Source organism: Anopheles maculipalpis, chromosome 2RL (genome assembly GCF_943734695.1).
Source record: "Anopheles maculipalpis chromosome 2RL, idAnoMacuDA_375_x, whole genome shotgun sequence".
NCBI classification, from domain to species: Eukaryota; Metazoa; Arthropoda; class Insecta; order Diptera; family Culicidae; genus Anopheles; species Anopheles maculipalpis.
The window spans coordinates 81,522,154-81,547,884 of NC_064871.1; the positions used below are offsets into that span (position 1 = coordinate 81,522,154).

A 25,731-nucleotide genomic window follows, 5' to 3' on the forward strand; every position below is an offset into this window, starting at 1 on the left:
AGAGTTTTATGCCGTTTCGTCGTTTGCTAGCTTTCTTAGCTGATAGCGTATCGTTCGCGGCACCTAGCGTGCGCCATTTCACCAACCACAATCCCAACTCCCAACCCAATCGAACAAAAGACCACAACTTGGAGGGGCCAAGACGAATATAAAGAATACAGAAAAAAAGGGACAGACATCACACACGTGGTTTTAGCCTGCTTATGTTGCATCTACGCAACTTGGTATGCGGTGATGAAACGTTTGCTTTGCGTTTTCCGTTTCGGGGTCTTTTTTTTGTGGGGGAGAAAGGGAGCTGTGAATGGTTTAACCTGGCTGAGCTGGCTAAAGTTGGCCAGTCATGCGAGCATTCAACGTACCGGGAGAGCTGAGTAAACATGGAGTATTGGCCATTTTCTCTCGAGCTGCTGTGGTGGATTTACGATTCTTAGTTGAGCGTTAAATACACGCAATTGCACATCGACAAACGATTCGCTTATTGCACCGTTTATGTGTGTGTATGTGTATGGAAAAAAGCTCGAGAAGAATGTGCATTTTACCTTTCAGTACGATACGTTTATTACGCTTAAAGTACGCCCGGTATTCCAAAGACCAGGCCACCGGACGAATAAAAAAAACGCTCCTCAGCTGACGATGAGCTTTTCGTCATGAGAATATGAGGTGTGTTGTTTTCATACACCCAAACCGGAGCAGGTTATTGCACTTTTTTTTGTTGTACAGCAAAAAGCAATTAGTCCAACATTTTCCCGAACTGCAATACGTACAATAATATGCAAACAAATATTTAATCATCTTCGGTACAGCAGTGATAAGGAAATGTGTTTTTATGTTCCAGGAAAAGTATAATCAACAGTGAAAAAGCTTTTTCCCTATAAAAAAAGACTCAAAGCCACAATAAAAGAAACTGGAAAAAACATTTCTGGTGACGATGAACGGTGGGACAGCAAACAAACATTAATTTTTAAGATTTTTTTTATGTTCTTGGAGCATTCAAAATTCAATTAAAAATGGACCCATCTGCTGTTGAAAGTATTTTTGGTGAATTAAAATTGAAGTAGTTTTTAATGTAAAAGAATACAAAAATGGTTCGATTAATTAGTAGAAAATATAGCTCAAATTGGTGGATTATCATGGCCGATATGTAGCTCTGACACATGTGCATAGGAATAAGTAATAAGTACTCTAAATAAGGAACCAACAATTTTGGTGTGCTTGTCACATGTTCTCTTCTTGGCTTAAAGGCCTTTTAAGGCCTTGATCGCCGGCCATCTAATGGCTTACTATCTTTGCTCAATTGCTGACAACTAGCATTGGGTTGTTGATGCCTGCCTGATTTACTTCATTTTCCTTATTCAACATGGTACCTAGAAACCATTTTAAACAATAAAGCATATATCGAACAGTTTTTAAATCCATCGAAAATAAACTGTCCGAAAAACTTGATATCCATTCCTCATTCTATCTTAGTCCAAGGACTGAGCTAATGAGCCGTCACACCCTGAGGATAAATCTAGCGCTCGTCAGGGGAGAAGTAAAGAAGTATATTTTTCACCATACTGAAAATACACTGAGCAATCTTGGTGACATGTGACTGCGCTTTGCATACATTTTGGCGTTTTTCCCACAATGATGAACAAATTTTTTCCTTCTCGAGCCTTTTGCCGTTGTTTTTAGTTTATGTAAATGAGCGTGCAAAACGTACACAACTTCCTTTTGCTAGACAAACTTTAACAGTCTAAAGGTGTAAATAATATTATAGAAATAGTCGTTGAAAAGTAATATTGCTGAGTACCGTGGAACAAGAAATGTTTTAATGAACTGGGTAAAATAAGAAATAAACTTAAGTAAGAAGCACAAGAAAAAGAAGAAGTAGAAGAAGCAAAAGAAGATAATAATAGTAATTGATTTTATTTTAAATGTCCTTTGTTTTGTGCTAACATGCAATTCTGCCTAGTTGCATACCCTACAGGCTGAAAACAAATAATGTCCAGCAGAGCAGCGAGCAAAACACAACACAAAAAATCACTCTATCCCTTCTGGCTAACAATATTACGGCAAGAAGTTAAGCCTAAATCGCTTGATCCCTCTTGTGTCGACAATGCCACATGCTCTTGAGCTTTAGATTCATCCTTCAGCGATAAACGCTAATAATAGGTTGTAGTATCATAATGCTGACACTTATTCCTGGCTCCCCTCACTCATACGATCTTTTCTCCCACCCCAAAATGCGTAAAGGGATGAAATGGTGTTGAATGAAAAACAAAACAAAAACGGTACGGCCTGGGTGATGAAAAGCTTGAGATGAGCCTCGGTACGATTTAAATCCATTTTTGCACTATCCCCTGCCTTCGTTATAGGTGATGGTTGTTATGCTTCAGTACCTGCTTTTTTTTCTTTAATTTTTACCCTCTCTAGTGAAAACAACCAGACACAGGACATCTTTACGCTCCACTATCCTGCTCCGGCGAAGGGTCCGCTTAGCACCCTTTCAGTCAAGAGAAAAACATAAAAAAGCCTACTGCTGGGAACAGGGAAACGGTGTCGGGTTAGACGTGCGGTTTTTCTCATCGCCAACATGAGGCACAGCCGGGCGTGATGCCACAGCTGTCAGCAAAAGCAGAGCCGAAAGAAAAAAAAAACGAGGATGACTAGCAAGGATCGGGCAGAAATTTGCTTCCGTACTAAAATGCGTTAATCCTCTTACAAAGGTAAGATTGCCATTATGCCGCGACGCGGTGCCCGGCGGAGCTGGGGCTCCACCACACTTTTCGGGAACGCTTTTGACACTTTTGAGGATTCTGGTCCAACGATCCATCCTTTCGCTTGCTAGCACGAGAACTGCCCCGGAAAAGAGCCACATGCCGGTTATTGTGTGTTTGCTATTTTTCTTCTCCTGCTCCCCATTGCCCGATGGCGCTGCGGTTTAGCGCAATTTCAGGGCCAGCCGGTGCAGCTTAAAAGGATTTTATCCTTCACTGGTTGGATTTTGCCTCGTACGTGAGCTTTTTGTTTTTTTTTTTTATTCGGCTTCTGTCACAATCTTTATGTATGTTTGCGTATGTGTGCATGAGGACTGGTGCGTATTGTTTTCACAGGCAGAAGACGCAGATGGACCACACTGCATTTCGAGTGCTCCATAAACGCATCTCGTGTGAAGCGGTGAACGGTGTTCTCGCTAATCTCTGACAAACTCAGCAAGAAAGCAAAAACGAACCATTACATCCTTTACTGTTGGAATTGGGCAAGGAAGTTTCTTATATGAATAAACTTAGTGGAAAAAGGGCGATTACCGCTTGACGAACTTCGAAAATAATTGTCAAAATATGTTTGTAAAGTAAAAGTAAAAGGAAACTTATTTTGGAAGAACTAAATCTAGTCAACAATAAGTTCTTGAGTTATACTCCATGCCACAAAACAAAGTTAATCGTTTCAGTGTGTTCGCCCCTGTGCGTAGACAATATGCAAAGCATGTAGCTTGATATAAGAAGCTGATAATAAATAATTGTTAGTAAGTACTAATATTCTTTTGAGGACCCAGGGCGTCCCGGTGCAGCGCTGCGACAGCTCAGGTTCAAATCCTATTGCAACTACGTGGCATCAGCAAGCCAAGTCGTCAGGGAAGCCATTAGACATCAGAACAAAAAGCCAAGAAGCCATTAAACCTACAAGAAGAAGAAGGGTATTGCATGACCGTAAATATGATTTTTTCGACACTTTAATGGCCTGAAATTATGCGTCGTGAAATGCTTGCAATCTGAACAATTCAAACATCGAAGGTAACCGTTGTAATGGGGTGCTCTTTGGCGATAAATTGAATTTCTATGACCAGCTGGAGGACATCGTCACAGTTTATTGGCCTGCTAGAACCTCTGGCTTTATCTGTCAAACACGATCTACTGCTCCGTAGTCGATCTGGCGTAGAGTACGCATCCGTAGTGTGTTGGTCTACGGCTGTTCGATCTAGTATCCTTACAGCCAAAATTCCCTAATTTCGTCATACAATCCTGGTGGACCTCCGTAGATTAAAGTGGTCGCTCCTCGGCCTAGATATGCAGCGACAGCTTGCCTTTAACATGCAGAGATAATTTGTAGAGGGACAATCAGATCGACTTTCCGGCTCTACTCTCCGCGATCAACCTTTACATTTCGGTCGAGAACCCTGCGCTTGGTCAGCGCTTTGTGTTCTAATTTAACATAGCTTCAAGATGCTTTAACAGGGTCTGCTGTGGTGCGTTGAACTTATAAGTAAACATATAATATCAGTCAATAATCTGCATACTTTACAACTAAAATGTGTAATGGGTCATTTGTAATTCAAATGCCAACACAACGCAACACGATTGAAAAATACAATTTTAACGACTAAATGCATACATTTAGGCGCCAAAATAGTGTCACAAGAAAGCTTAACTTTGAAATAATAAAATTAGCTTCGTTTCATCTATTTCAACTCAGGCCGGTATCGAGCAAGACTACAAATGACAATGAAATTAGTTATCTTGTACCAACGAGCAACCATTAATGAAGTGTTAATATATCTTGAGACTTGTTTGGGGAATTACGTGAATACTCATATCCTATCATTTAAACCCTTGTCCCTTCTCCGTACCCACACACCCACAGTTTCTACATCTGATTGTTAATGCCATGGGGCAAGACAGTAGCACTGGTTCAGTCGCGCGAAACGGAAAGACATAGCTCCAAACATCACTCACAGTCTCCCAGGTTGGCAATGCTTGATACGGCGGAAACAACGTCTTCCGCTTGCTAATTAGTACGATCACGCACACACGACAAGCTAATTCGCGTCTTCCTCTTCCTATTTCCGGCGAATATTAACATACATTCCTGCAAACGTACAAACGCTAAGCAACTTGTCTGCTTCCATGCAGTTTGGGTGTGACCTTCCCGGTTCTTTCTGGGTGAAAAGTGAAAACTCGTTTTTCACATCGCCATTTATGAGCGTTACTACATATACTCGTCAAGGTTCCGTGCTCTAAAAGCAGCGAAAAGACCTTTCACGCTGCTTGCACAACACGGGAAGAACAGCAGCAGCCCAGAACACCTGCAAAAACCCTCATTTGCTCCGTTCGGTTTGCTTCGCTTCCGGTTGCTGCCGGGAGGGTACAAAAGGGGTGGGACAAAGGAAACATGACAGCTAGTTCCCGTACGGCCAAACGACTCCGAAAGGATTCGAGAAAGCGACGAAGGAGCTGATTAAGAGCTCAATACCTCTGGGGGGAGGGAAAGGAAACAGTGGAACGAGCGAGTCTGGCATGGATCATCATGAAAGCACACGAAAGCGAGCAATTGCCGGTTGTATGACGCTGAAAGGATGACACGAAAAGAACAGCCATCTCGGCAGCGCGACACTTGGCACAAGGCACACCCCGGCGGCTACACCGTTCCGGGTGAACGTTAAAGCAATTTCACCTTCCCTCGTCCCACGATGTCTTTCCGGCCTTTACCACCACCACCATCCTCAAGTTTGACAGTTCCCAAATGCCCGAAATATAGCGAACGTTGCAAAATTGCGATACAGACACACGGTCGACTTTCGTCCCGATGTTCGCGGGACGTCCTGTGCAGCTAGACGTGCTCTTTTTTCCCTCCTCCTCAAAAAAGCTTTTTGGAAGGAAGTTCTCCGCGTTCTCGGTCTCGTGAAAGAACTTCATTCACTGACCTCCTTGGGGGCGCTCAACGACGGTGTAATGACGATAATGAAGAGATGAAAGCGTACACCCTCGTGCCGTTTTTTTTTTTACTTGCCAACCCTTCCCCAGAATAAAAGAAAAAAGAAACAGAAGCACTAAAAGAGGAGGACACTACTGCTGCACTATCGCTCGGATCGGTGCATTTCCGTGCACAACATGGCTGGAGTTCTCCGGTTAACTTCACCACCATCGCATCCCTCATGAAACGTGATGATTATAATGCCTTTCTGTCTCCCTGAGGGGCAACTTCTCGTGAACCATTCTATGCACACCGAAAGATCAACGACAGGCCGGAAAGTCTGCCACATACACGCTAGAATTGTGATGCAATTTTGGGTGCCACAGTATCTTCGGGGAGGTTTCCCGGGAACACAGCTGCTGCCGGGAGCTGTCGATCGTAAATGAGCAAAAATTGATTTGTGCCTCTTTTGTGCAGGCGCCCCCGGAGGGAAGGATAAATGAACTGCAGCACTTGACGAGCGTCAAGCAGCGCGCTTTTGACATTTTGTCCCCGGTCGGGTAGGGTCGTCTGTGGAAGTCTTCAAGTTGATGTTTTAATATTGATTCTTGTCCTGGTGTTAGCTTCACCAACAACGACTCAAACGCTTGTCAAACTTGGTGGAAAATGTTGCGAAGGTTTTTTTCAATTTTATTAGTTTAAAAACACTACTTAGGACACTTAGGTTTTAAGGAGGCCATTTTTGTTTTCACCAATCTTCTTGACAACTTTGGATGAGATTTCCTATCGAAAAGATTCAATTTGCACATACATGCTCCAAAATCTGCGTGTCATCGTTGTCAAAACGACATTGTTTTTCCTTTTTCCTGGCCGGGGGAATTTTAATTCCCCCGTGCAATCACAATCTCCCAAAGGCTTACCTTATTGCGGTAAGAGCCGAAGTACCGAACAAGGAAAATGAGCTTTTTCTGTCTCTCGATCTGGAGCGCTCTCTCACTCTTGCTCCGTGTAAAATCTCACGTGTTCCGCGAACGGTTTCGCAGACAAGAAATGAAACATTTTAAACATTATAAATGTAATCCCATGGGTAGTATAAGTTTTATGTGAAAACGCTGTTAACCATCGTCAACGTTCGGTGGGCCACTTCTACGACGACGGGATGATGACAAACGCGCCGGGTGAGATGCACTGCACATTAGCGTTATGATCGTTTGTGAGTGTCACAAAAAAAAAAAAAAAGTACTCCCAACGTCGACGACAGAAAACCATCCGAATGCTACGTATGACCCCCTCTTCCTGGGGTCCCATCTTCCCGAGGTGCCTTGTCACTCGGAAACAATCAGTGAGCAGCACCACCCATTAAAATTCGAGTTTTTTTTGTGCTGGCTCTTCACTTGCAACGGATGGGCAACTTACGTACGACACCGGTGGTTCGAAACCGGAGGTGCCTTACGGCTTGACGTGGTGTTAGAAAGTGTCAAACTTTTGCAATAAGTGTGTTCTGGTTTTTGTGCGCCATGCTTACAGGTAGCAACGAGTGGAGGATTCTTTTTTTTCGCGAACCTTGGACTTGAGATTGTAACATTGAAACAGTTTTCTGCTTCGAAATGAGAAAATAAATATTTCTTTTGATGTGTTGAGCTCTGCTGGTAAGTTCAAGCCATTACGAACAGGTAGTGTATTTTGAAATTCTCTTTTGTAATTGAACGTATTTTTGGGTTTTGTAATTAAAGTCGCAGTAGTCAAGCAGAAGAACGCATGTACTATGAAAAGAAATGTTTAGTAAAAATGGTTTGGTTAAAGAAAATTGTATTAAATTGCATATCATCAACACGGATTTCAGAGAGGCGAATATAGTTTCTAAGACTCAAAGCCTCTATAAATAAACGAAAAAAAATCAACACAGATAGCTTTGCAAAGCTTTTCTCTTCTATTTCCATGACATAAAGTACCAACTATAAGCTATAAACGCAACTGAGAGAAGCGTTATGCTGTAACCCATTTAAGCACTGATCTACTAAGCTACCTGAAGGAATCTTTCGTAGGGTTCCCAACGTCCTGTCGGCTAAAAGAAGAAGCCAGCACGAGCCTGAGCTGGGATCATTTAGTGAGCTGTTGTGGCATTAAATTTGGTAGGCACTGTAAGGTTAGTTCGTTAAGTCTCTTAAATCTCAAGAAAATGGTACAATTATGAGACTCGGCTTCTAACGGAATTGTAATGGAATACCAGGATCACGGTGGGCAGACGAGACTGCTGCACCAGTCTTCACACGGCACGGCCGGCGATCAAATCCCATTCGAATCGTTCCTCCGTAGTGAGGAATATGACTATCCAACAAAGTGGTATCAACAAGTCTAGCAAGCTATTCGATGACGATGACCCAATAGATCGTTAAGCCAAGAAGAAGAAACTACATATCGGCGGAAGATTGTCCTGATGAGTGACCCCATGGTGCCTTTTTTTTTTTTTTTTTCGGAAAATGTTTAATCACTTACGAGGTCTTTTAAGAATGACGATCATTTTTGAATTCGATCGTTTTCCTCCCATGCGAGAACCCTGATTGGACAACGAACTACAGTAAGAGCGTATCAAACTGGGAAGATCTGTGGCATGAAGAGCTGATTCGTGCAAAAATGAACCCGCTCCGTATGTTAGGATCTCCTCTAGGGGGTATTCGAAGTTATTGGCATTGCATTGGCTTGCAGCTTCTTGTTTGGATGGCGGTGAACACCCAGGACTTCTGATTTTTTTAATACGCCGATGCAGTGATCAATCACCTCGCCAGCGGTTTATTTCTGGGCCTGAAGCTCTTGGCTTAACGATCTGCTAGACCACACCGATCATAAAATGGCTTACAACACATCTTGACCGTACGCAGCCGGATAGCCAGTCCTCACCACGAGAGAATGAACTGGATGCTTTCTAAACTCCAGTTCTGCCGTGTGAAGACCAATCTGGTCTCTTAATACGTCTTAAACGCTTCGTTGTTCGACACGGAACGAATCATTTACTTAAATGTTTAAATGTAATGCTCACTATACGAAACCGCGTTCTAATTAAACTTTTCACACCGATTAAAGCTCTTAACACTTCCAGGGACAGTACAGCTATCCTCCACTTGGGACAATTATCATGCAAAACGTCCATAAATATGTGGCCGGCAAGGATTTTCCCTTAATGACGCTCACACCTGTTGACCCATCGTTGGTGTCCAAGCATCTGTTTGGACAAATACAGCCCAGTTGAGCAGTACCAGATGCTCAATCTGTCTCTTAGCCCCTTCGCACTCTCTTGGGATCAATTATAGACGGTCGTCACACACGATGACCAGCTCCAGCAGTCCTCTCCTCTGCTGTACCTCCATTGGAAGTATAATTTTATTGCTCACAGTTTTTATTTGCACCGGGTGTGCTTTTGTTTTAGAGTAAACATACACTTCACCGTGTGCCACACACCACACAGCAAACCACTAGGCTGCGGGTTTTCTGTTGCTGAACTTGCAGAACTGCACTAAAAGCGCAACCTGACGCGTGTGATGATTTTTATGTCATCACTTGTTGACACGTTTCTGCACACTTGACGCTGATGCCGCCGGTTTTTCGCGATTGGAGGAATTTTTAATTCAACAGCATCAAACTTTGGAATGGGATTGCGAGCGTTTAAAAAAAAACACCGACACCCCTCGCGCGTTATCGATTCTAGTGCGTAGGCTTGCTTGGGGAGGAAGCGGAGTGTATAGCCCGCCGGAGGGTCTATATTTACCCAATGGAAATATTTGTCAACGTCCAACGTGCCATCGAAATTGACAGCTGCTTCGTGCTCGGCCCTTACGCACTGGACGTCCTAGAGTTCATTTTTGTGCTTTCGGTCAGCCGATTTTTGGTTGGCAAATACTGCCAGACAAAGGTAGTGCGGCGTGACCGTGACGAATGGCAAACATTGGACATGCATTACACTTTGTGCAGTGATTAAAATTGAAGTTAAAGTTCGCCTGGCGTTGTGTTAATGGATCAACTTAGTACACGGATTACTAAGAACTTTAGTAGTAGCTTTAATAGCTTATTGTTTTTGGAATCTCTGGAACTGAATATGGGAACATTTGCCTATTCTTAACATGTAGAAAAAGTATCGAACTTGCTTGTTCTATTTGATCACCTTTAATGATCTTCCCTTTTGACAGTTGATCGTTACTAACCAGGATAAACTCCATTGTTACTATTCAAACAACCCTACGATAGGTTAGTCATCCATCCTCGGTAGCTCTTCCACTGACACAAAGGAACTGTTTATGCAAATTGAAGCTCACCCAATTTGTGGGAGCAAATCATCTGCATCCTCCCAAAGGATCCCTCTCCTAACCAACAAACAATAGGGCAGAGACAAAGTATATCCCCAAAACCTTACCGTAAGCAATGGAAAGTAGTTTTCACAAACAGTAGCAAATCGACTAACGAATTGACTCGGACGCTTCCCACTTTTCGGACGCTAAATTGTGTGTCGAAAGTGTCAACCAGACTCTAGATGGGAAGGGAAACCGTCGGGACCGAAGTGGTCGGAAAACAATTTGCCAATTCTCGTTGACCAGTCCAGTGTGAGTGCAAAGTACTGCAGGGTTTTGGGCACCCTCCCCCACGGAAAAAGGAACGAGACGCCATGGCTACCTTCTTGGACCTTGGTTCCTTAATCTCCCTTTAGTTCCCTTGGTTTAGCAGACTGTGGGCCCAAATCCTCTGTTTCTCAGCATCGTAAAACTAGTCTTTTGCCTTCCTCAAAATGGTCCGTTTAGTAGAGTTTATTCTCATTCTTTAATAGGGATCCATTCCATTCCACAATCAAATCACATGTGTCTCTGGTCTCTAGACTCAATTTTGTTCCATCTTGGCTTTCCAGCTATCTGACTTTCGTGCATGTCTTGCACAGAATGCGCTTCAGTTTACCTTTTGGTTTTTGGGATTTTCGGTTCCCGCGTTTTTGCATCTAGCTTTGCTTCAGCTGCCGCACAGGACGTGTAGAATGACGAAGAACTAACCCTCATCCTCGCAAAACACACACATACACGCCAGCCCTGGCGCATCCTTTAAGCCAGGGGACGTGTTGTGTGCTCCCGATTCTTTCCTTCTTTTTTTTTTTTTTTGGGAGCATCACCATGCCTTCGGACAGGTTTATCGAATTTAAAACGTCAGTTTCACTTATGCTTCAGCTGCTTGGTACTTGGTGCCGTCGGTTCCGATTGCACAATGCGCCCTTTTGGAAAGAGTGAGGGGGAGGGGGGAGGGGGGTATTCCATCCCCAGAAACATCTAAACGGACACGACGGCGAACAGACTCAGCCAGGATGATGCACACTGGAGGATATTTTCGGCCTCGGTTACTCAACTTTTGCTCCTCGCCGTGACAGCGTGTCAGAGTACGCCCGACCGAGGTAAAATGTACCGAGTTGTGATAAAATTTTCATCTCTCTTCCACCGTCCATTATTTGGACGGGTCCCGGGAGATTTGATTGGAAGAGTTGGTGTGCATGTCGTGGCTGGCATTATAGTAATTGAAGCGCCTTTAAAACTATGTAAAATGAAATGAGCTGAACGCTGATCGAACGAAAAACGACGAGAGTTCTGCTACGCCATTTTCACAACCGCTATCATCTTCATTCTTCTATTCTTACCTCTATCATGTGACGTCACGCGTGAGCCAGCATACTAAAAACTATCGATCATTCAATTAATGCCCGAAAACACGACCACTTTGAGACAACCACATCACATCGAACAGTGGCTCAAGCGGGCTCAATTAAAACACGAACATAGAAATCACCGACACGAACAAATGCGACTTTGGTTTGCATATTGGTTTGATTTTTAGATTTGTCATCGAATAATCGGGAAAAAAATCACACATAAAAGAAGAGTGGAAAGTTGTTGTTGAGAGTGGGAATTCAATTAACCTGAAACATAAGAACTCACATCAACAGACAATTGAATTGATTTGAGTTTAGAATTAAAAAGCCATCATGTTGCGCCTAATCCTGGCAAATCCAGAGGCTAGTTCTAGCTGGTTTCATAGTATGTTGTTCGTTTGATTAGCATTCGAATGTTAAACGATTGAATGTGTCATAAAATATAGCGTTTTTATTGTATGCTGACTCCTAATAATGGACAATACGATGGATTAGTACGATTCGATTGGCTAATCCAACTGTGTGATGGCTTTGATAGGTGAGAAATGTATATTAATTCCATGGGTTTCTATTTTACACGCAAACATCATTTTCAACAGTAGAGATTTAGGGTTTTTTTTGCTGCGTTTAAGGGACGACTAAACTGTCAATATTTATTTATTATTTAACAAAACTAAAAGAGCCTAGTTTAGACTGAGAGAGACTGCAGACTTGACGGCTGGAGATTCCTTTCATTTGTGGGCTAAGGCCGTTGTGCAAACAGGATGCAAACAACCGCCGTTGATGGAAGGATCAGGCGAAGGAATAGCGCGGACCAGAGGCGGATCTTCCTATAAAAGGCCGTGTTAGGGCCACAGGGGACAGGCCTCAAGAGGGGTTCCGAGCTGAAGCCCACAACGAATTGGTTGTTGTAAATACTGGCGGACGGAAGACCCCCCAAACTCATTTTCGCCGCTTAAAATGATTATAACTATTTCTGCCGCGGGCACTAGATAGCCGGCGATGATTTCTCTCAATTCTTCCGACCAAATCCATTGGGAAGTCAAAAGTAAAACTTGATCCAAATCTGATAGAGATCCTCCCAAAGACTTACATTCGTTCCACTGTATTGAGAACCTTTTGAGCCTTGTGGACAATTAGACTCCTAGGAGAAAAGGTAGGAAAAAGGACATTTCGTCGAAGAGGTGTCTTTGTAGGCGTAAAGGCCTTGCGGGAAGCCTCTTGGACAAATACCTCGAACGAAACTCCAAGCGAGCGCCATAGATTCAACATCCGCTGTACGAAATGCAAGCCAAAGTCAATCAGTAATAGTAAATCAATTTGTTTGAAATGTAATACTGAAAATACAAAATTCTGGAGCATTCTTTATAAAAAAAATCCTTTAAAGGTTCGGCCTTATACATTGAAAAAAAATTAAAGACATTCAAATGCAGTTGCAGTATAGAAAATAGAAATAATTAAAACAATAAACGAGAATACTATTGCTGATTAGTTCTGATAGTAGCTCATAGATGTCTCCGCTGTTTTTGTAATATTTAGCCACAGTTTGATTGTTTTTTTTTTTTTTATATTTATAAATGTATAACTAGTGGGAAGAGGAGACAACGGGTAGTAAAAGGACAATGAGGAAAGGAAGAAAAATTCACGAAGAAGAACACAGAAACGGGACAGAGTAATATTGCAGTCGAACAGGTGGTAGGTGTTCCGTTTGCGTTGAACATCGTGTAGTTTCCATTAAATGTTGTTTTCTTAAAAGTTTCATGCTTAATCAATTCAATCATAAGCACAAAAGTTCCGTTGCTCAATTTAACAGTGTTAAGATTATCGTAAGATCTGCTACCGTACGTTAAGAAGGATTAATCTTACAAAGCTACGCTTAAGTTTTTTCGCCTACACGTGTACTAACAAACTGTCGCCAGTCACACAGTGGATCCACTCTGTCACACGCTCCGTCAGCAACAATTAGACTCACATGTTCAAACTTTAATTTAATCATGCACTGTTACAACGACATTTTTTTCTTTTCCTAGTACGCCTGTCACTCACCGCTTAAATGCATGAATAAAATGCATCATTACACACATTAGCGAACACTGAACACGTTCGATGATGATGCTGAGGATTGAGATTTGGCAAGTAGGAAAAGAAGGGGGAAAAAAAGCTCACCATTAAAGTTCACCCCAAGCGAGCGAAAGGGTAATTTCGTTAGCCATTAATTAGAAACTTGCACGAGAAATTCAATTGAAAGGATGTTCTCGTTTCCCATTGGAATTGATTTATACCCAAAATAGTGGTTATATTTCGTTCGCCATTAAACATAAACCAGGTTAAACCTTTCACATGCCTTGTACTGTACCTATTGCTACAAATAAATGGAAAAAATAGGCATCGATCTGTGGACTGCTGTTGAAGTTGCGAACGAAAGAGAAAGAGAGAAAACCAAATTTCCCCAACGTTTCGTTTTAAAATTGGTATAATTACTTTTGCACCTGTCTTCTCCCTGTGACTGTGTAACCATCTGGATAGTAAGTCAATTATGATGGAAATGGTTTCGCCCCCAGAGTGCGGTAGTGGATGCCATTTCCGATGCCGTAGCCGAAAAATGTTCCGCAGCATGCCGGATGCACAAATGTAGTGGCATAAATTTGAATACTCACAACCCCGAAAAACAAACCCACCGGAGCTCATAATTGTTGCAATAACGATGATTACTGGTTGCTTTCCGTACTGCACTTATCATCGGCTACAGGTCCCCAGCGAGGTGTTAAAGAGCTAGTAAATGAATTCAATGTTCCGTTAAAACAATATCCATTCACCATGCAGAACGATTTGTGAAGGTTAGAAGAAGTTTGGCGAAATTTCCTTGCAAATAATTTTATACTGTAACGAGTTTTTTTTTTTACGCACAATTCGAAGCATCCTTCCTGCAATTGTATTTTTACTTTCATACCATCAGTCAACAGTCAATTTCATATCCCCGAAAAAAAGGATATGTGTGCCCATGGCACGCAAGGCACATAATTGAGCAAATCAAATACAAATTACACTGCGCCGGCCATTACGCGCCCATGATGGCCGGTGATGATGGACTTTCAGGAAGACCATTTTAAAATGGGTTAATTAAAAATTAATTCAATTGGGTGAGAAAATCGCAATCTTGTGCAAAGTACGTGAATGAATCGTAACATTGAGTACTATAAATTGTGGATTTTAAGTCAAATATTTTTCAGCAATCAGAGCACTTTGTAGTAGTGTATGCGGTAGATATTTTTCAATAATTTCTCTTCATGTCTTCTTCATTTTAGTGCGTGAAATGTGTGATATTTTAATTATGTTTTTCGTTCAGGTGACTCATTTACGGGCAATGGGTATTTTTTCTCTAATCTAATTATTTTTTTGTGCATTCTTTTGATAATACATTAGCATATGTATGCACACATTTTAAATGGTTATATTTTCAGCATTAACATATATAATAGACGTAAAATGACATAAGCCCAAGGCAGAAAAATCATGTATTAAGGACTCCAAATACTATTTAATTTTTATGTCCTGGCTTCCTGTACGCTAGACGGATTATCCAGCTGCGAGTAAACTATTTTAAAGAACCCAGTTATAGCAGACCAAGATCTTTTTAAGATTTTAATAAAAAAAAGAATGAATTCTTTTCATAAATCTATTTCACAATCATTCGCCGCTTCGATTATACAAATTATTTAACTATTAATTATGGTAAAAATGGGATTAGTCAAACTATTCCCCATTAGTTGCCGGATACTCGGTTCGATCCGAAAACTTTTTTATACATCTGCATGCATCACGTTGAGTAAAAATATTTGTAAAAATGTATTAACATGAATCAGGTGCAATGATCCATCAATCCATATTGTAAAGGAAAAAATGAAAAATAATTACATTTTCCATTTCAATTTCAAACAGCAATAGCTCGTATTGCAATGTTAAGATCTGTACAGCACACATATTCGGAAACAATTTATTTCCTTATCATTTTATTCAAAATGAAATTTCGTGGCAAGTGCAAATAAGTTACAGAAAAAAAAAGTATAATTTGTTAATTTTTTGCTAACAAAACGTACAAACTTTGTTTGTACACTCATTGTAAACGTTCTGTTCAAAATTCTCGTGGGATAAAATTTTGGTGCTATATTCACGCACCACGCATAGTGGGTAAAATGTGATTTGTAGATCTTTAATTTATTTTTTGAGATTTTATTAACATTTCTTATAAATTTACAAAAGATAATTGAACGTTTATCAATTTAAGTGAGATCAAAACACCTAGAAATAAAATATTTCCCCCAAATTATGCTTTACATGGTCGAACATGTAAATACATCCCTCGATGCGTACACGGAGAAACGTCAAATCTCACTCAATATTCCGGTATAAACAACAACAAACCGCACCATAGAGCGATGTCCAATTTACGCGATATTTCATCGAAAAAATCCCGCCCCAATATAAATGTGGCCATTCATCCCAACCCGGGCACACCGCCCACCGGTGGCAGCGGATCCGCGGACGGTTCCGATCAAAAATCCATCTTCTTCAACGAAATATCGCAAATAATGCGCGGATACGGTGACTGTGAAAAACCACTCCGCGAATCGGTCCTGCTGGTGGAAAAGATTGTGCTACAGCAGCTACGCGGCATCATGCAGGAAGCAATCGATCATGCCATGTCGCGACCAAACTCACCAACCCTTTCGCGCCGTGATTTCGAGTACATAATGCGCAAAAATCAGATCCGCGTGGCACGGTTACAAAAATACTTCCGCGATATGGCACTGATGAAAAAGCGACTGAAGGATCTGTGCGGAGGACGCTATCCGCATCTGAATCTTAGTGCGTGTTCCGAAACGTCGGACGATGATTCTGACCGGGAGGTGCCGGAAAAGTATGACGAGGAAAAGGTACGCCGCCTGTTCCGGGCCGATCGTATTTCGCAGATCCTGATCGGGAAACAGTACGACGATTATGTAGCGGCCCGCCGGGCTTCTTTTATGCACCGAAATACGGAAGTGATGAAGAGCAAGATGCGGCTGTGGCTGAACATTCCGGAGGATGTGAACATTACCCCGAGCTGTTTGCTGACGTTGGCTTATTTGGCACACGAAACGATTGCGGTGCTGGTGGACTTTTGTATACTTTCGCGATTGAATTCTTCCAACAGAAACGTTGATCCGTACAGCAGAGTGACGCCTTCTGGTGAGTATGAAGCCGGTAACTAATGAATCGAAAGAGGAATATAACAAGAAATCGATTCTTTTTGTAGGCAAATCGTACAACATGCTCCACACCTGTCCGGAAGTGTATCAGGGCCGTGGGCTGGACGGTGTAAAACCCATCACACCGCAAGAAATCACAGAAGCGATGCGTCGACATCGCCAGATGGCAATGCGAAGTTCGGGTCGCTATAGAAACGCGCTTAATTTTAAACCTCCATACCTGGCGATGTAAATGCCGCTCCACTGGTCAATTATTTTTGCACAATTAACTTAAATTAGTTATAAGTTTATTTTTGTTTAAATAAAAACGACAACTTTAGTCCCCATCAAGCTCTATAACTTCTACCTCGTTCGGAGCAACAATCACTTCTTCATCGGACTTTTCACTTTCTAGCGAAGAATGATCGTCACTATCGCTGTCAATCCTTCTTCTAGTACGTTTGCCCTTACTACCACCCACCATGGGACTGGTTCCATTCGTCTTTACAACAGACGACACCCGCTTTTTCCCTTTACTAGCCGTTGGTGTTGTTTGTCCATTTGTCGTGGTGCGTTCGGCGTCAGGAACGAGGGGAAACAACTTGCCACACCGGAATTTTAGCGTATCGTTCGTAACGCGCACCGTTCCGCGCTTGATGTAGCTAAGCGTTGCGTACGGCGTGTAAACGAACGATTCCTTCAGATAGCCTTTCACAATCAGGTACGCTACGATCTGTTCCGCGATCGTACGATCGATCAGTGGGGCTGGATCGGTTAGCCGCAGATTCATCGGTCCTTTGTGCATCCACGCATCGACAAGCTTAAGCCCGGTTACGTTCGTCTGCTCCAGATCACATTTCTCTATTATCCGGCTAAGCTGTTCGACGTACGGGGCGATTTCCTTCTGCGGTCGTACCAGGTCCGAATTTACGCACCGATCGCACATGGCGCTACAGTTGTCCTCGCCCCAAACTTCCGAAAAGTATTGGGAAATTATTTTCCTTCGGCATCTAAAATGAAAAACGGAGAGTGAAGTTTATTCCACCGTAAGTGTAAAAGCGATAACCAGTTTCACTCATTTGAAATTTACGCACGCCCTTACTTCTATGATGACCTACCCGTGTAAAGTCATACATTGTTATGGAAGTTTCCATGATTAGTCTATCAGCGATTTAAAAATCGAACCGTAGTAGCTACTTACTCGCTCGTTGTGATACAATATTCCACCATTGCGTACGCATTCTTCAGCCCGGTGTACTCGGAAAACGTCATCGTCGAGATGCGAAACAAGTCGGAAAAGTGGTACAACAGTATACACTCCGCGCGTGCACCATCCCGCCCGGCACGGCCACTTTCCTGGTAAAAGTTTTCCATACTTTTGCTCAGCGTGTGATGTATGACGAACCGCACATTGCCCTTGTTAATGCCCATACCGAACGCAACCGTTGCAACGACAACCTGCAACTCCTCGCTGTGCCAAAGGCGATGTATTTTGGTCCGGTCGGCCGGATCCAGATTCGCATGGTACGGGCCCGCCTTTAATCCGCGCGATATTAACGCGGTACTGATGTCGACGGCATCCTTCATCGAGTAGGTGTAAATGATTCCGGACTGATTGCGAAACCGGGTCAGTAGTAAATTCGTTATCAGATCGTACTGCTCCTGTTTGCCGGTTGGTTTCGCTAGCACGTGATAGTAAAGGTTCGGTCGGTTAAAGGAGGCCACAAACAGTAACGAATCGGGAATATTTAGCATCGTCTGTACGTCGCTGATGACTTTCGTGGTGGCCGTTGCCGTTACACCGAGCAGTGGTGCTTTCGGGAACATTTCCTTCAGTACGTTGAGAAATTTGTAATCGGGCCGGAAGTCGTGGCCCCACTGGGAACAACAGTGTACTTCGTCTGAAAATATAAGAAAAAAAACGTTATTAAGGTGTTATGGAGGACCATTTTAGGCTCACCTACCGATTGCAAACCGATCCAAGTACCCGTTGTTGTAACACTTTTGCAGTGCGGTCATGAAGCGCTTGCTCTTGGACAATCGTTCCGGTGTAACGTATAGCAATTTCAGTGTTGGCACTTTCTTGTCACTCAACTCCCGGTGTATCTGGCTGATCGCATCCTTGTTGGTGGTGCTGCACAATAACTTGGCTTTAATTTTTAACCGTTCTAACGACCACACTTGATCTTCCATAAGGGAAATAAGTGGCGAAATGACCACCGTCACACCCTTGCTTAGCAAAGCCGGTAGCTGAAAGCACAAACTCTTGCCGGAACCGGTTGGCGCAAGGAACAGCACATCATTACCCGTCATCAGTGCGTTTATCGTTTCCAACTGCTTCGGTCGGAACTGTTTGACGGAAAATATGCTGCTGAGCAATTCTCGTGCTTTGGAGGACCAGGCAAAATTTTCCTTGTCCCAATCGGTACCCGTCTTTTGGATAAGTTTGCGCTGCTTCCGGACATTGTGTATCTGTTCTTGCAGTTCGAGTAGGTGTGCTTTTTGGGATTTTAAACGGGCGAGCTTGTCTTCAATCACTTTTAGCTTGTCTGTTATTTGTTGCTCGTGCACACCGAGCTCGTCATCGCTGAGCATACTTAACTGTTCATCCATGTTTGTTTGTATTTTCAATGACACCGTTGCTGGTGCTAGTTACATTCACTTTCGTTTTACTTTAATAACATTTTGTTTTAAATAATCTACTGAATAAATATATTCCGCCTAGTTTGCTTGCTATACATCTTAGGCCAATGCCACCCATGCGTGTTAAAATGAAGCGGCAATGCTTACTGTTATGACATTTCGGTGATGTGTGCCAGGTGCAAGCTAGGACATGTTTGCCGTCAAACGGTGCGAAAAATACTAAACAATTAAACTTTTCATCATATAATCAACTAAAATATTTTTTTATAAAAGTAATAATTCTCAAATTTACTCTACGAAAATATAAAAAACGCACAAAAACTCGTTTTTTTAAATGGCAAACTTCAAATTCAAAGCGTCATTCATGCGTATGAACACGATAAGGAAAACGGCGGCGCCGGTCTTCAAACGGCTGGACTGCAGTTCAAATCCAAAATATCCAAATCCGTCGTATCGGCAAGTCTAGTCTAGGCGATAACCCAGTAGGTCTTTAAGCCAAGAAGAGCGAGAGAGATGTGAGGTAGGTAGAGATAGGAAAAATAAACTGTCTCGATGGTTTCCTCTCATTTAGTTTTTACTTTGACGTGTCGTCATACTTAATAATAAAATAGTTTTTTTTTCGATTCCAACTCGATCATTAGCACTACAAACTAGTAAATTTGTCGTAAAATTAGTCGACGTATTTTCTTTGCATTATATGAAGTCCAGTATGCGATTGTGAAGCGTTTTAAGCGTTTTTTTGTCGTTTGGGCAAACATTCTTTGCCTGTCAAACTTTTCCTTTGCAAGAATGTAAACAATACATTTGTACACACAAACAGTAAAGCTGACTAATCTGAAAAGTATCCCATCGAACTAATGTGCAGTGTGGAAAGAATTTGTCGACTTTGCTTGCAGGAAGAGTTAGAAAATGGCCAGTCCTATCTGTTACCGCTGGCGGACGATAGAAAGACGGTGGACATGATCCGCGAAACAATCGCCATCGATGTTCGTACGAACGGGGGAAAGTGAGCTGAAGTTGCGCTGCAATCTAATGTAACTTTATTTGTAGGTTTTCGTTGACGAAAGAGCACAGTATTACTTGTGTGTAGAATGTAAAGAGTTGCTGCTGAAGTGTTTCGACTTCCGCGAACGTTGCCTGGTAAATGATGCAATTTTCCGACGGAAATTCTCCCGCAGTGCGGCTACCGAGGAGGAGGAGAAGACAGAGACAACTTTCCTGCCGGCGGACACGGTCGTGTTGGATGGGGAAAAGGGTGAGAAAAGGGAGAAGAAGGGCAATCATTCCGATGAGGAGGAACTGTTTTTGCACGAGTTTATGATAGAAACGATCGAGGAAAACAATGATGATTGTGATACGTATGAACCGCTGCAAGTGGAAATACTGCAGGAGGAGAACGGTTCCGACAGTGAATCATTGCCCAAAAGGAAGAAAAGCGTGTGCAAAAAACGGTCCCGCAAGAAAGCGGATGATGCTGACAAAGCGAACAACAAGCTGCCTTGCGCTCAGTGCGGTAAAATGATCGCACGGAATAATATCAATCAGCACCAGCTTACGCACGATCCGGATCGGCCGCAGGTGTTCTGCTCGTACTGTGGGAAAGCGTTTAAGGATCCACGCCGTATGCAGATGCACATCAACAGTAACCACACGCTTGAGAAGAAGTATCCGTGTGATGTCTGTGGGAAGGTTTATCTGCGGCCGGCCTCGCTGAAGGACCACAAGCTGACGAAGCATAGTGCCGATAAGCGGTACGAGTGTTCGGATTGTGGGCGAGCGTTTACCAGCTGGGCCCAACGGTGGCATCACTTCAAGAAGGAGCACACGACGGCCAAACCGTTTGCCTGTACCTATTGTGATTGGGCGTTTAAGTTTAAGTAAGTTTGCAGGCGTCTTTGTATGATTTATTTAATTTTAAACCCATTTGTTTGCCCTACTCTTCAGGTGTGATCTCACGCTACACATCCGGAAACACACCGGTGAAAAGCCTTTCAAGTGTGACATCTGCGGGAAAGCGTTCAACAAGAGCTACAATGTGGTAATACACAAGAAATCGCACCGCAATCTCTTACCGGTAGAGCAAGGTACGAGTCCGTCGGATGAAACACTCATACCCCAAACGGTGGTAAAAGCGAACAATACAGAATAGGAAGTAAGCCGTAAGTGTGCACGATATTTATCCAAACACGTAAACGTAACAGGTTGGCTGATAAGTCCCCGGTCTGTCACATAGAATGCGCCGCTAGTATTAAATGCATATTATTTTTATATAGCACCAGCCTTCAAATGATTCGTGTCAAAATTTGACGTCTGTATGTCAATTAGTTTGTGAGACAGAGCGTCTTTTGTCAAGCAACTTTTGGTTGCTTGACGAACGAAAAAAGAACGAAGAAGAAAAAAGTGTTGTTCCACCAAGACAACGCACCGTGCCACAAGTCATTGAGAACGATGGCAAAAATTCATGAATTGGGCTTCGAATTGCTTCCCTACCCACCGTATTCTCCAGATCTGGCCCCCAGCGACTTTTTCTTGTTCTCAGACCTCAAAAGGATGCTCGCAGGGAAAAAAATTTGGCTGCAATGAAGAGGTGGTCGCCGAAACTGAGGCCTATTTTGAGGCAAAACCGAAGGAGTACTACCAAAATGGTATCAAAAAATTGGAAGATCGTTATAATCGTTGTATCGCTCGTGAAGGGAACTATGTTGAATAATAAAAACGAATTTTGACAAAAAAATGTGTTTTTCTTTGTTAGACCGGGGACTTATCAGCCAACCTGTTATGCTAAGTTATTATTTTATCCAGAAACGAACATTATCTCTTTGTCATTTAAAATGAAATACAATTATATATTTTTTCACTCCCAAACGTACAAAAACACGAGTGAGTGAGAAATTACAGTGTTGCAGAGTTATTCTTCCCTATGCCCCTATTCCGAAGAACCGAGCTACTCGGGTAGCCAGCAACTTTGGAGGCTTAATTTTTTTTGTACGAAACTTAGTGGTTGTGCTATATTCTAATGAAAATTAAATTATTTTTTCTTCTTTTCATTGATCCACATACCTCTACTCAAAGTCGTTTTCAAGTTATAAATATTCAAAGATGACATGTTTTTTTTTATAAAACTGAAACATTTCCAAAAACAAAATTCAGAATTAAATTAACAATAAATATGATGTTTCAGGTGTGTTTTGTCTGAGTAAAAACCGTTACTGAAGAGCCGTTAACGTTTTTTATGCATTATAATTGTGTTTAGGCTGTTCAAATCAATGAGTTATATTGATTTTATGGACAGTAAATTTGGAAAGTATGTATGTACGATTTTATATACGTGTGATTTCATGTTTTTCTGGCTATAAAGAGCGAGGTCTTCCGTAACGGTTTCTGTTCAAATAGAAACACCTTTGACTTTTTATTTTTTCGTAGTAAAACTCTGAAAAAAATGATAATATATCGGAGGTTTATAATTCATAGTTCTACTGTTGGAAACATTACGTTGTAAATTTTTTGTGAAAGCATTTAAAAAATATGTTTTAATGAAAAAAAATATGTCAACTGTGAATATCCGTAGCTTAAAAACTACTTAGGATTGAGGAAGCAAATTTAAATTAATAGGAAGAAGCAGAATTAACTTAACTTTCATGAGCATATTGCATTGATATTGGATAACGCATAAAAAAGTTATAAGCATCCAACGTTACTTCTGGCCCAGTTGCCAGGAATATGAACTTTTTCTAGTTCCCCAGGACAGGGTTAACAAAAATGCTGACTTGATGACTTTACCCGATCACATTATTGCACAGGACGAACTTTCCGCTTCGGGTGTTTGAATGCCTTCCTTTAGCTCTTTGGCTTTCGACGCTAGAAACGTAGTTTCGTACTCCTTTTGCATGTTTTCTGGCAGTGGTTTAGACCAATCTTCCGGCGGAGACTTTCGCTTCGTCCACACGTTGTTGCTGTAGTGGGCACGCATCCGTTCTTCGCGCCGGTTCTGTTCACTTTGTATTAGCTCCAGTGCACTTTTCGTATCCGTGGGGCTCTTCTCGAACCGAACGCAATTATCGAAATCACGCTTCCACTGATTGCAGTCGATCGATTCACCGTGTATGAAGTACTGATGAAACCGGGCCTTGATGCTGGTACAATCGTCGTACTCTTCATTATATAAGTAACACGGCCGGATCTGTACGGAACCGGAGGAAGAGCAAAAACACAAACGGTATTTAGGTGTAAAATTCTAACCCGCGAAGGGATGTGAACTTACCGACCAAAGGTTCTTTAATACTTGCTCTTCCTCGGGTGTTTTTGGTTTAATGATAGTGGCCGCTTCATATACTGAAGACATAGTAGTAAGTTTTGTTGTAAATTTGTAACGTGCGAAGTAATTTTGTTTATGTGCATTTGACAGCAGGGAGCAACCTTGATGGGCTTCATTCATTCACACTAGCCTTCTGTTTATACAGTGCGTGCAAAAAATAGAACCACCCTATTTAGTTGCACAATGATTTTGGAATTTATATACCAATTGTGTTACTTTCTAGTTAAGAATCCCGAAATCCTTTTTTGATATTCTGATGACCAATCCTGACACAAGCTACTTATGCGAGGAAACGAAGAACAAGCTGAAATCGAAATATGAGATATTTTAACAGTGTCTAATCGATTTCAACAGTTCGAAATTTCCCGGGGGCTGCAGACTTCGTTTATCTGATTCCCAACTGCTAGAAGACCTCCTCGGTAGCTGTGGTTTTCTAACCAGGAAATCCAACTAAAGTTCCTAAAACTATTTCTCAAAGCATTACTACGAGTCTACTAGAAATAAAGCGGGGATTAAAAAAAATTATTTCAGTATAACGACTCTAAGGCGTACCAAGTAAATTCAAGTAAGCCGGGTTAATAACATTTTTTATTTAGTTTCCAACGACATGCGCATTATTCTTATGAGATTTTTTGTGTATTACCACGTTGTAGCTTTTGTTGAACCTTTTCCCGCAAATATCACAGGAAAACGGTTTTTCTCCCGTGTGCGTTCGAACGTGCAGCGTAAAGTCGCTTCTATATTTGGATACAATCAAAAATAGAGAAAAAGAAAACGATATTATTTCATACCATTCCTAGTTTGAACATAATATAAAAAAAAAACTAGACTCCACATACCTAAGTTTGAAAGCTTTATCGCAGAACTGGCAGGAGTAGGGTTTCGCCACCGTATGCGTCATAATGTAGTGATACGTTTTCTTCGAATAGTTGCTAAACTTTAACCCACACACATTACACTCGTACCGCTTCACGTCGGAATGTTTCGCGTAAAAGTGTTCCCGCAAGGAATTCGGCCGGAAGTACACCTTGTCACACTGGTCACACGCATACTTTCGCTCGAACGTATGGTGACTATTAATGTGCACCTTTAGCAGGCCCGCATCCCGATACTTCTTGCCACAGTGCGTACAGGACAGCTGCGGTAGTTTGGGTGTTTCCTCGTGCGTTTCCATATGCTTCCGCATATTGCTCCGCCGTATCATCTTACCGCACCGTACGCACGGTAGATAACGGTTGGATGTTTCGAGGTCACACTTACGCTTCCGCTTAGTTTCCGCACCATTTTCCTCCTCTGTTTTGTTCCCTTTTTTAGTCGGTTTTCTAACCGTTTGTGCTTTTTTAGTCTGTGATCTCGTTTGTCTGTTGTGTTGCTTAACCTCCGACGGGTGTTTTTTAACCGTTACCACCTCTTTCTTCTCAGAATTCTCCGATAATGGGTTCGCCTGTTCTTCCAATAGCTCCTTTTCTAGCAGTGGTTGTTCTTCATCGGTTAGGTTGAGCATTTGGTCTTCATCCACCTCTTTTGGCATCACCTTGACAGCCTCGATAAAGCTTTCCTCAATGCATACCGTTTCTATAGAACTGCCGTACTCCAATCGTTCACGAAATATCATATCGTTTAATACACATGAGTCACGAAAGTGACCGTACCGTGTAACTGAACCGTGACACTCTTCACACAGCACAATAGTTTCGATAGCTGCTGGCAATGGCTACAAAGTAGAAGGAATCATATGAGAAGTATACTGTTCCTTCGACAGCTTTTAGGATCATTCCCGATCGGCGCTTACCTCCAGCGATGTGAGATGGTATATTGTGTCTAATAGCCGATCACCTTTCTTTAGCTCGTAAAACGTTACATCTTCTGCTAAACATAATCGGCACAGAGTATAATTCGTCATTTTCGTGTGCAAAAATACACGAATTTTGCAAGAAAGTTCGCACCAGCCAACAGCGATGGAGAGAGATTTGTTTACATACACAAGAATGTTTGGTTCAAGCGCCCGGTTGACAGTTTGGGATACAGAAGAAGGGAGTACATGGATCACATTGGAGTTTTATCTTGATAACAATAATTATTTATTTATTGTTATGCTATTTTTCTCACATTTGGAAAAATATTCAGCTTCTAAAAAATACTTTTACTTCAACTATCAAAAAATCCATTCAAATAAGTAAAAATACCAAAATAAATAA

The 25,731-nt window shown here is 42.0% G+C and overlaps 7 protein-coding genes across 7 annotated transcripts in view; 4 read left to right on the forward strand and 3 right to left on the reverse strand.

Moving 5' to 3' along the window:
- The window catches only part of LOC126567977 (recQ-mediated genome instability protein 1-like), a 269,968-nt gene that overhangs the window by 241,546 nt on the left and 2,691 nt on the right, over positions 1-25,731 (forward strand). The window lies entirely within an intron of this gene.
- Positions 1-25,731, forward strand: part of LOC126567974 (transcription initiation factor TFIID subunit 5) — a 136,679-nt gene that overhangs the window by 93,975 nt on the left and 16,973 nt on the right. The gene's annotated exons all lie outside the window — the stretch shown is intronic.
- On the forward strand, positions 15,784-16,828 carry LOC126568365 (uncharacterized). The gene is made up of 2 exons (XM_050224829.1): positions 15,784-16,576; positions 16,644-16,828. The coding sequence occupies exons 1-2, from the start codon at positions 15,784-15,786 to the stop codon at positions 16,826-16,828; spliced, it is 978 nt and encodes a 325-aa protein (XP_050080786.1).
- Positions 16,913-19,188, reverse strand: LOC126567964 (ATP-dependent DNA helicase Q1-like). The gene is made up of 3 exons (XM_050224347.1): positions 18,540-19,188; positions 17,777-18,476; positions 16,913-17,585 (listed from the first exon to the last, which is right to left on the reverse strand). The coding sequence occupies exons 1-3, from the start codon at positions 19,186-19,188 to the stop codon at positions 16,913-16,915; spliced, it is 2,022 nt and encodes a 673-aa protein (XP_050080304.1).
- On the forward strand, positions 20,061-21,367 carry LOC126567536 (zinc finger protein 664-like). The gene is made up of 3 exons (XM_050223755.1): positions 20,061-20,204; positions 20,269-21,095; positions 21,163-21,367. The coding sequence occupies exons 1-3, from the start codon at positions 20,076-20,078 to the stop codon at positions 21,365-21,367; spliced, it is 1,161 nt and encodes a 386-aa protein (XP_050079712.1). The 5' UTR covers positions 20,061-20,075.
- On the reverse strand, positions 23,003-23,583 carry LOC126568554 (UPF0545 protein C22orf39 homolog). The gene is made up of 2 exons (XM_050225052.1): positions 23,480-23,583; positions 23,003-23,398 (listed from the first exon to the last, which is right to left on the reverse strand). Exons 1-2 carry the CDS (start codon positions 23,558-23,560, stop codon positions 23,003-23,005), a joined length of 477 nt encoding a protein of 158 aa, XP_050081009.1. The 5' UTR covers positions 23,561-23,583.
- On the reverse strand, positions 24,126-25,436 carry LOC126567537 (zinc finger protein 184-like). Its single transcript, XM_050223756.1, has 4 exons — positions 25,326-25,436; positions 24,942-25,247; positions 24,373-24,905; positions 24,126-24,270 (listed from the first exon to the last, which is right to left on the reverse strand). The coding sequence occupies exons 1-4, from the start codon at positions 25,434-25,436 to the stop codon at positions 24,126-24,128; spliced, it is 1,095 nt and encodes a 364-aa protein (XP_050079713.1).

What these genes read in the sequence shown, in the direction of transcription:
- LOC126568365 (XM_050224829.1), top strand. Translation starts at nt 15,784, where the DNA reads ATGTCCAATTTACGCGATATTTCATCGAAAAAATCCCGCCCCAATATA. An exon ending in CAGCAGAGTGACGCCTTCTG is followed by an intron (nt 16,577 to 16,643) that starts GTGAGTATGAAG and finishes TTCTTTTTGTAG; the next exon opens with GCAAATCGTACAACATGCTC.
- LOC126567964 (XM_050224347.1), bottom strand. Translation starts at nt 19,188, where the DNA reads ATGGATGAACAGTTAAGTATGCTCAGCGATGACGAGCTCGGTGTGCAC. An exon ending in CTTGGATCGGTTTGCAATCG is followed by an intron (nt 18,477 to 18,539) that starts GTAGGTGAGCCT and finishes TTATATTTTCAG; the next exon opens with ACGAAGTACACTGTTGTTCC. An exon ending in TATTGTATCACAACGAGCGA is followed by an intron (nt 17,586 to 17,776) that starts GTAAGTAGCTAC and finishes TTTTCATTTTAG; the next exon opens with ATGCCGAAGGAAAATAATTT.
- LOC126567536 (XM_050223755.1), top strand. Translation starts at nt 20,076, where the DNA reads ATGTGCAGTGTGGAAAGAATTTGTCGACTTTGCTTGCAGGAAGAGTTA. An exon ending in GCGAAACAATCGCCATCGAT is followed by an intron (nt 20,205 to 20,268) that starts GTTCGTACGAAC and finishes CTTTATTTGTAG; the next exon opens with GTTTTCGTTGACGAAAGAGC. An exon ending in GATTGGGCGTTTAAGTTTAA is followed by an intron (nt 21,096 to 21,162) that starts GTAAGTTTGCAG and finishes CCTACTCTTCAG; the next exon opens with GTGTGATCTCACGCTACACA.
- LOC126568554 (XM_050225052.1), bottom strand. Translation starts at nt 23,560, where the DNA reads ATGTCTTCAGTATATGAAGCGGCCACTATCATTAAACCAAAAACACCC. An exon ending in TATTAAAGAACCTTTGGTCG is followed by an intron (nt 23,399 to 23,479) that starts GTAAGTTCACAT and finishes GGTTCCGTACAG; the next exon opens with ATCCGGCCGTGTTACTTATA.
- LOC126567537 (XM_050223756.1), bottom strand. Translation starts at nt 25,436, where the DNA reads ATGACGAATTATACTCTGTGCCGATTATGTTTAGCAGAAGATGTAACG. An exon ending in ACCATCTCACATCGCTGGAG is followed by an intron (nt 25,248 to 25,325) that starts GTAAGCGCCGAT and finishes TCTACTTTGTAG; the next exon opens with CCATTGCCAGCAGCTATCGA. An exon ending in AGAATTCTGAGAAGAAAGAG is followed by an intron (nt 24,906 to 24,941) that starts GTGGTAACGGTT and finishes TCGGAGGTTAAG; the next exon opens with CAACACAACAGACAAACGAG.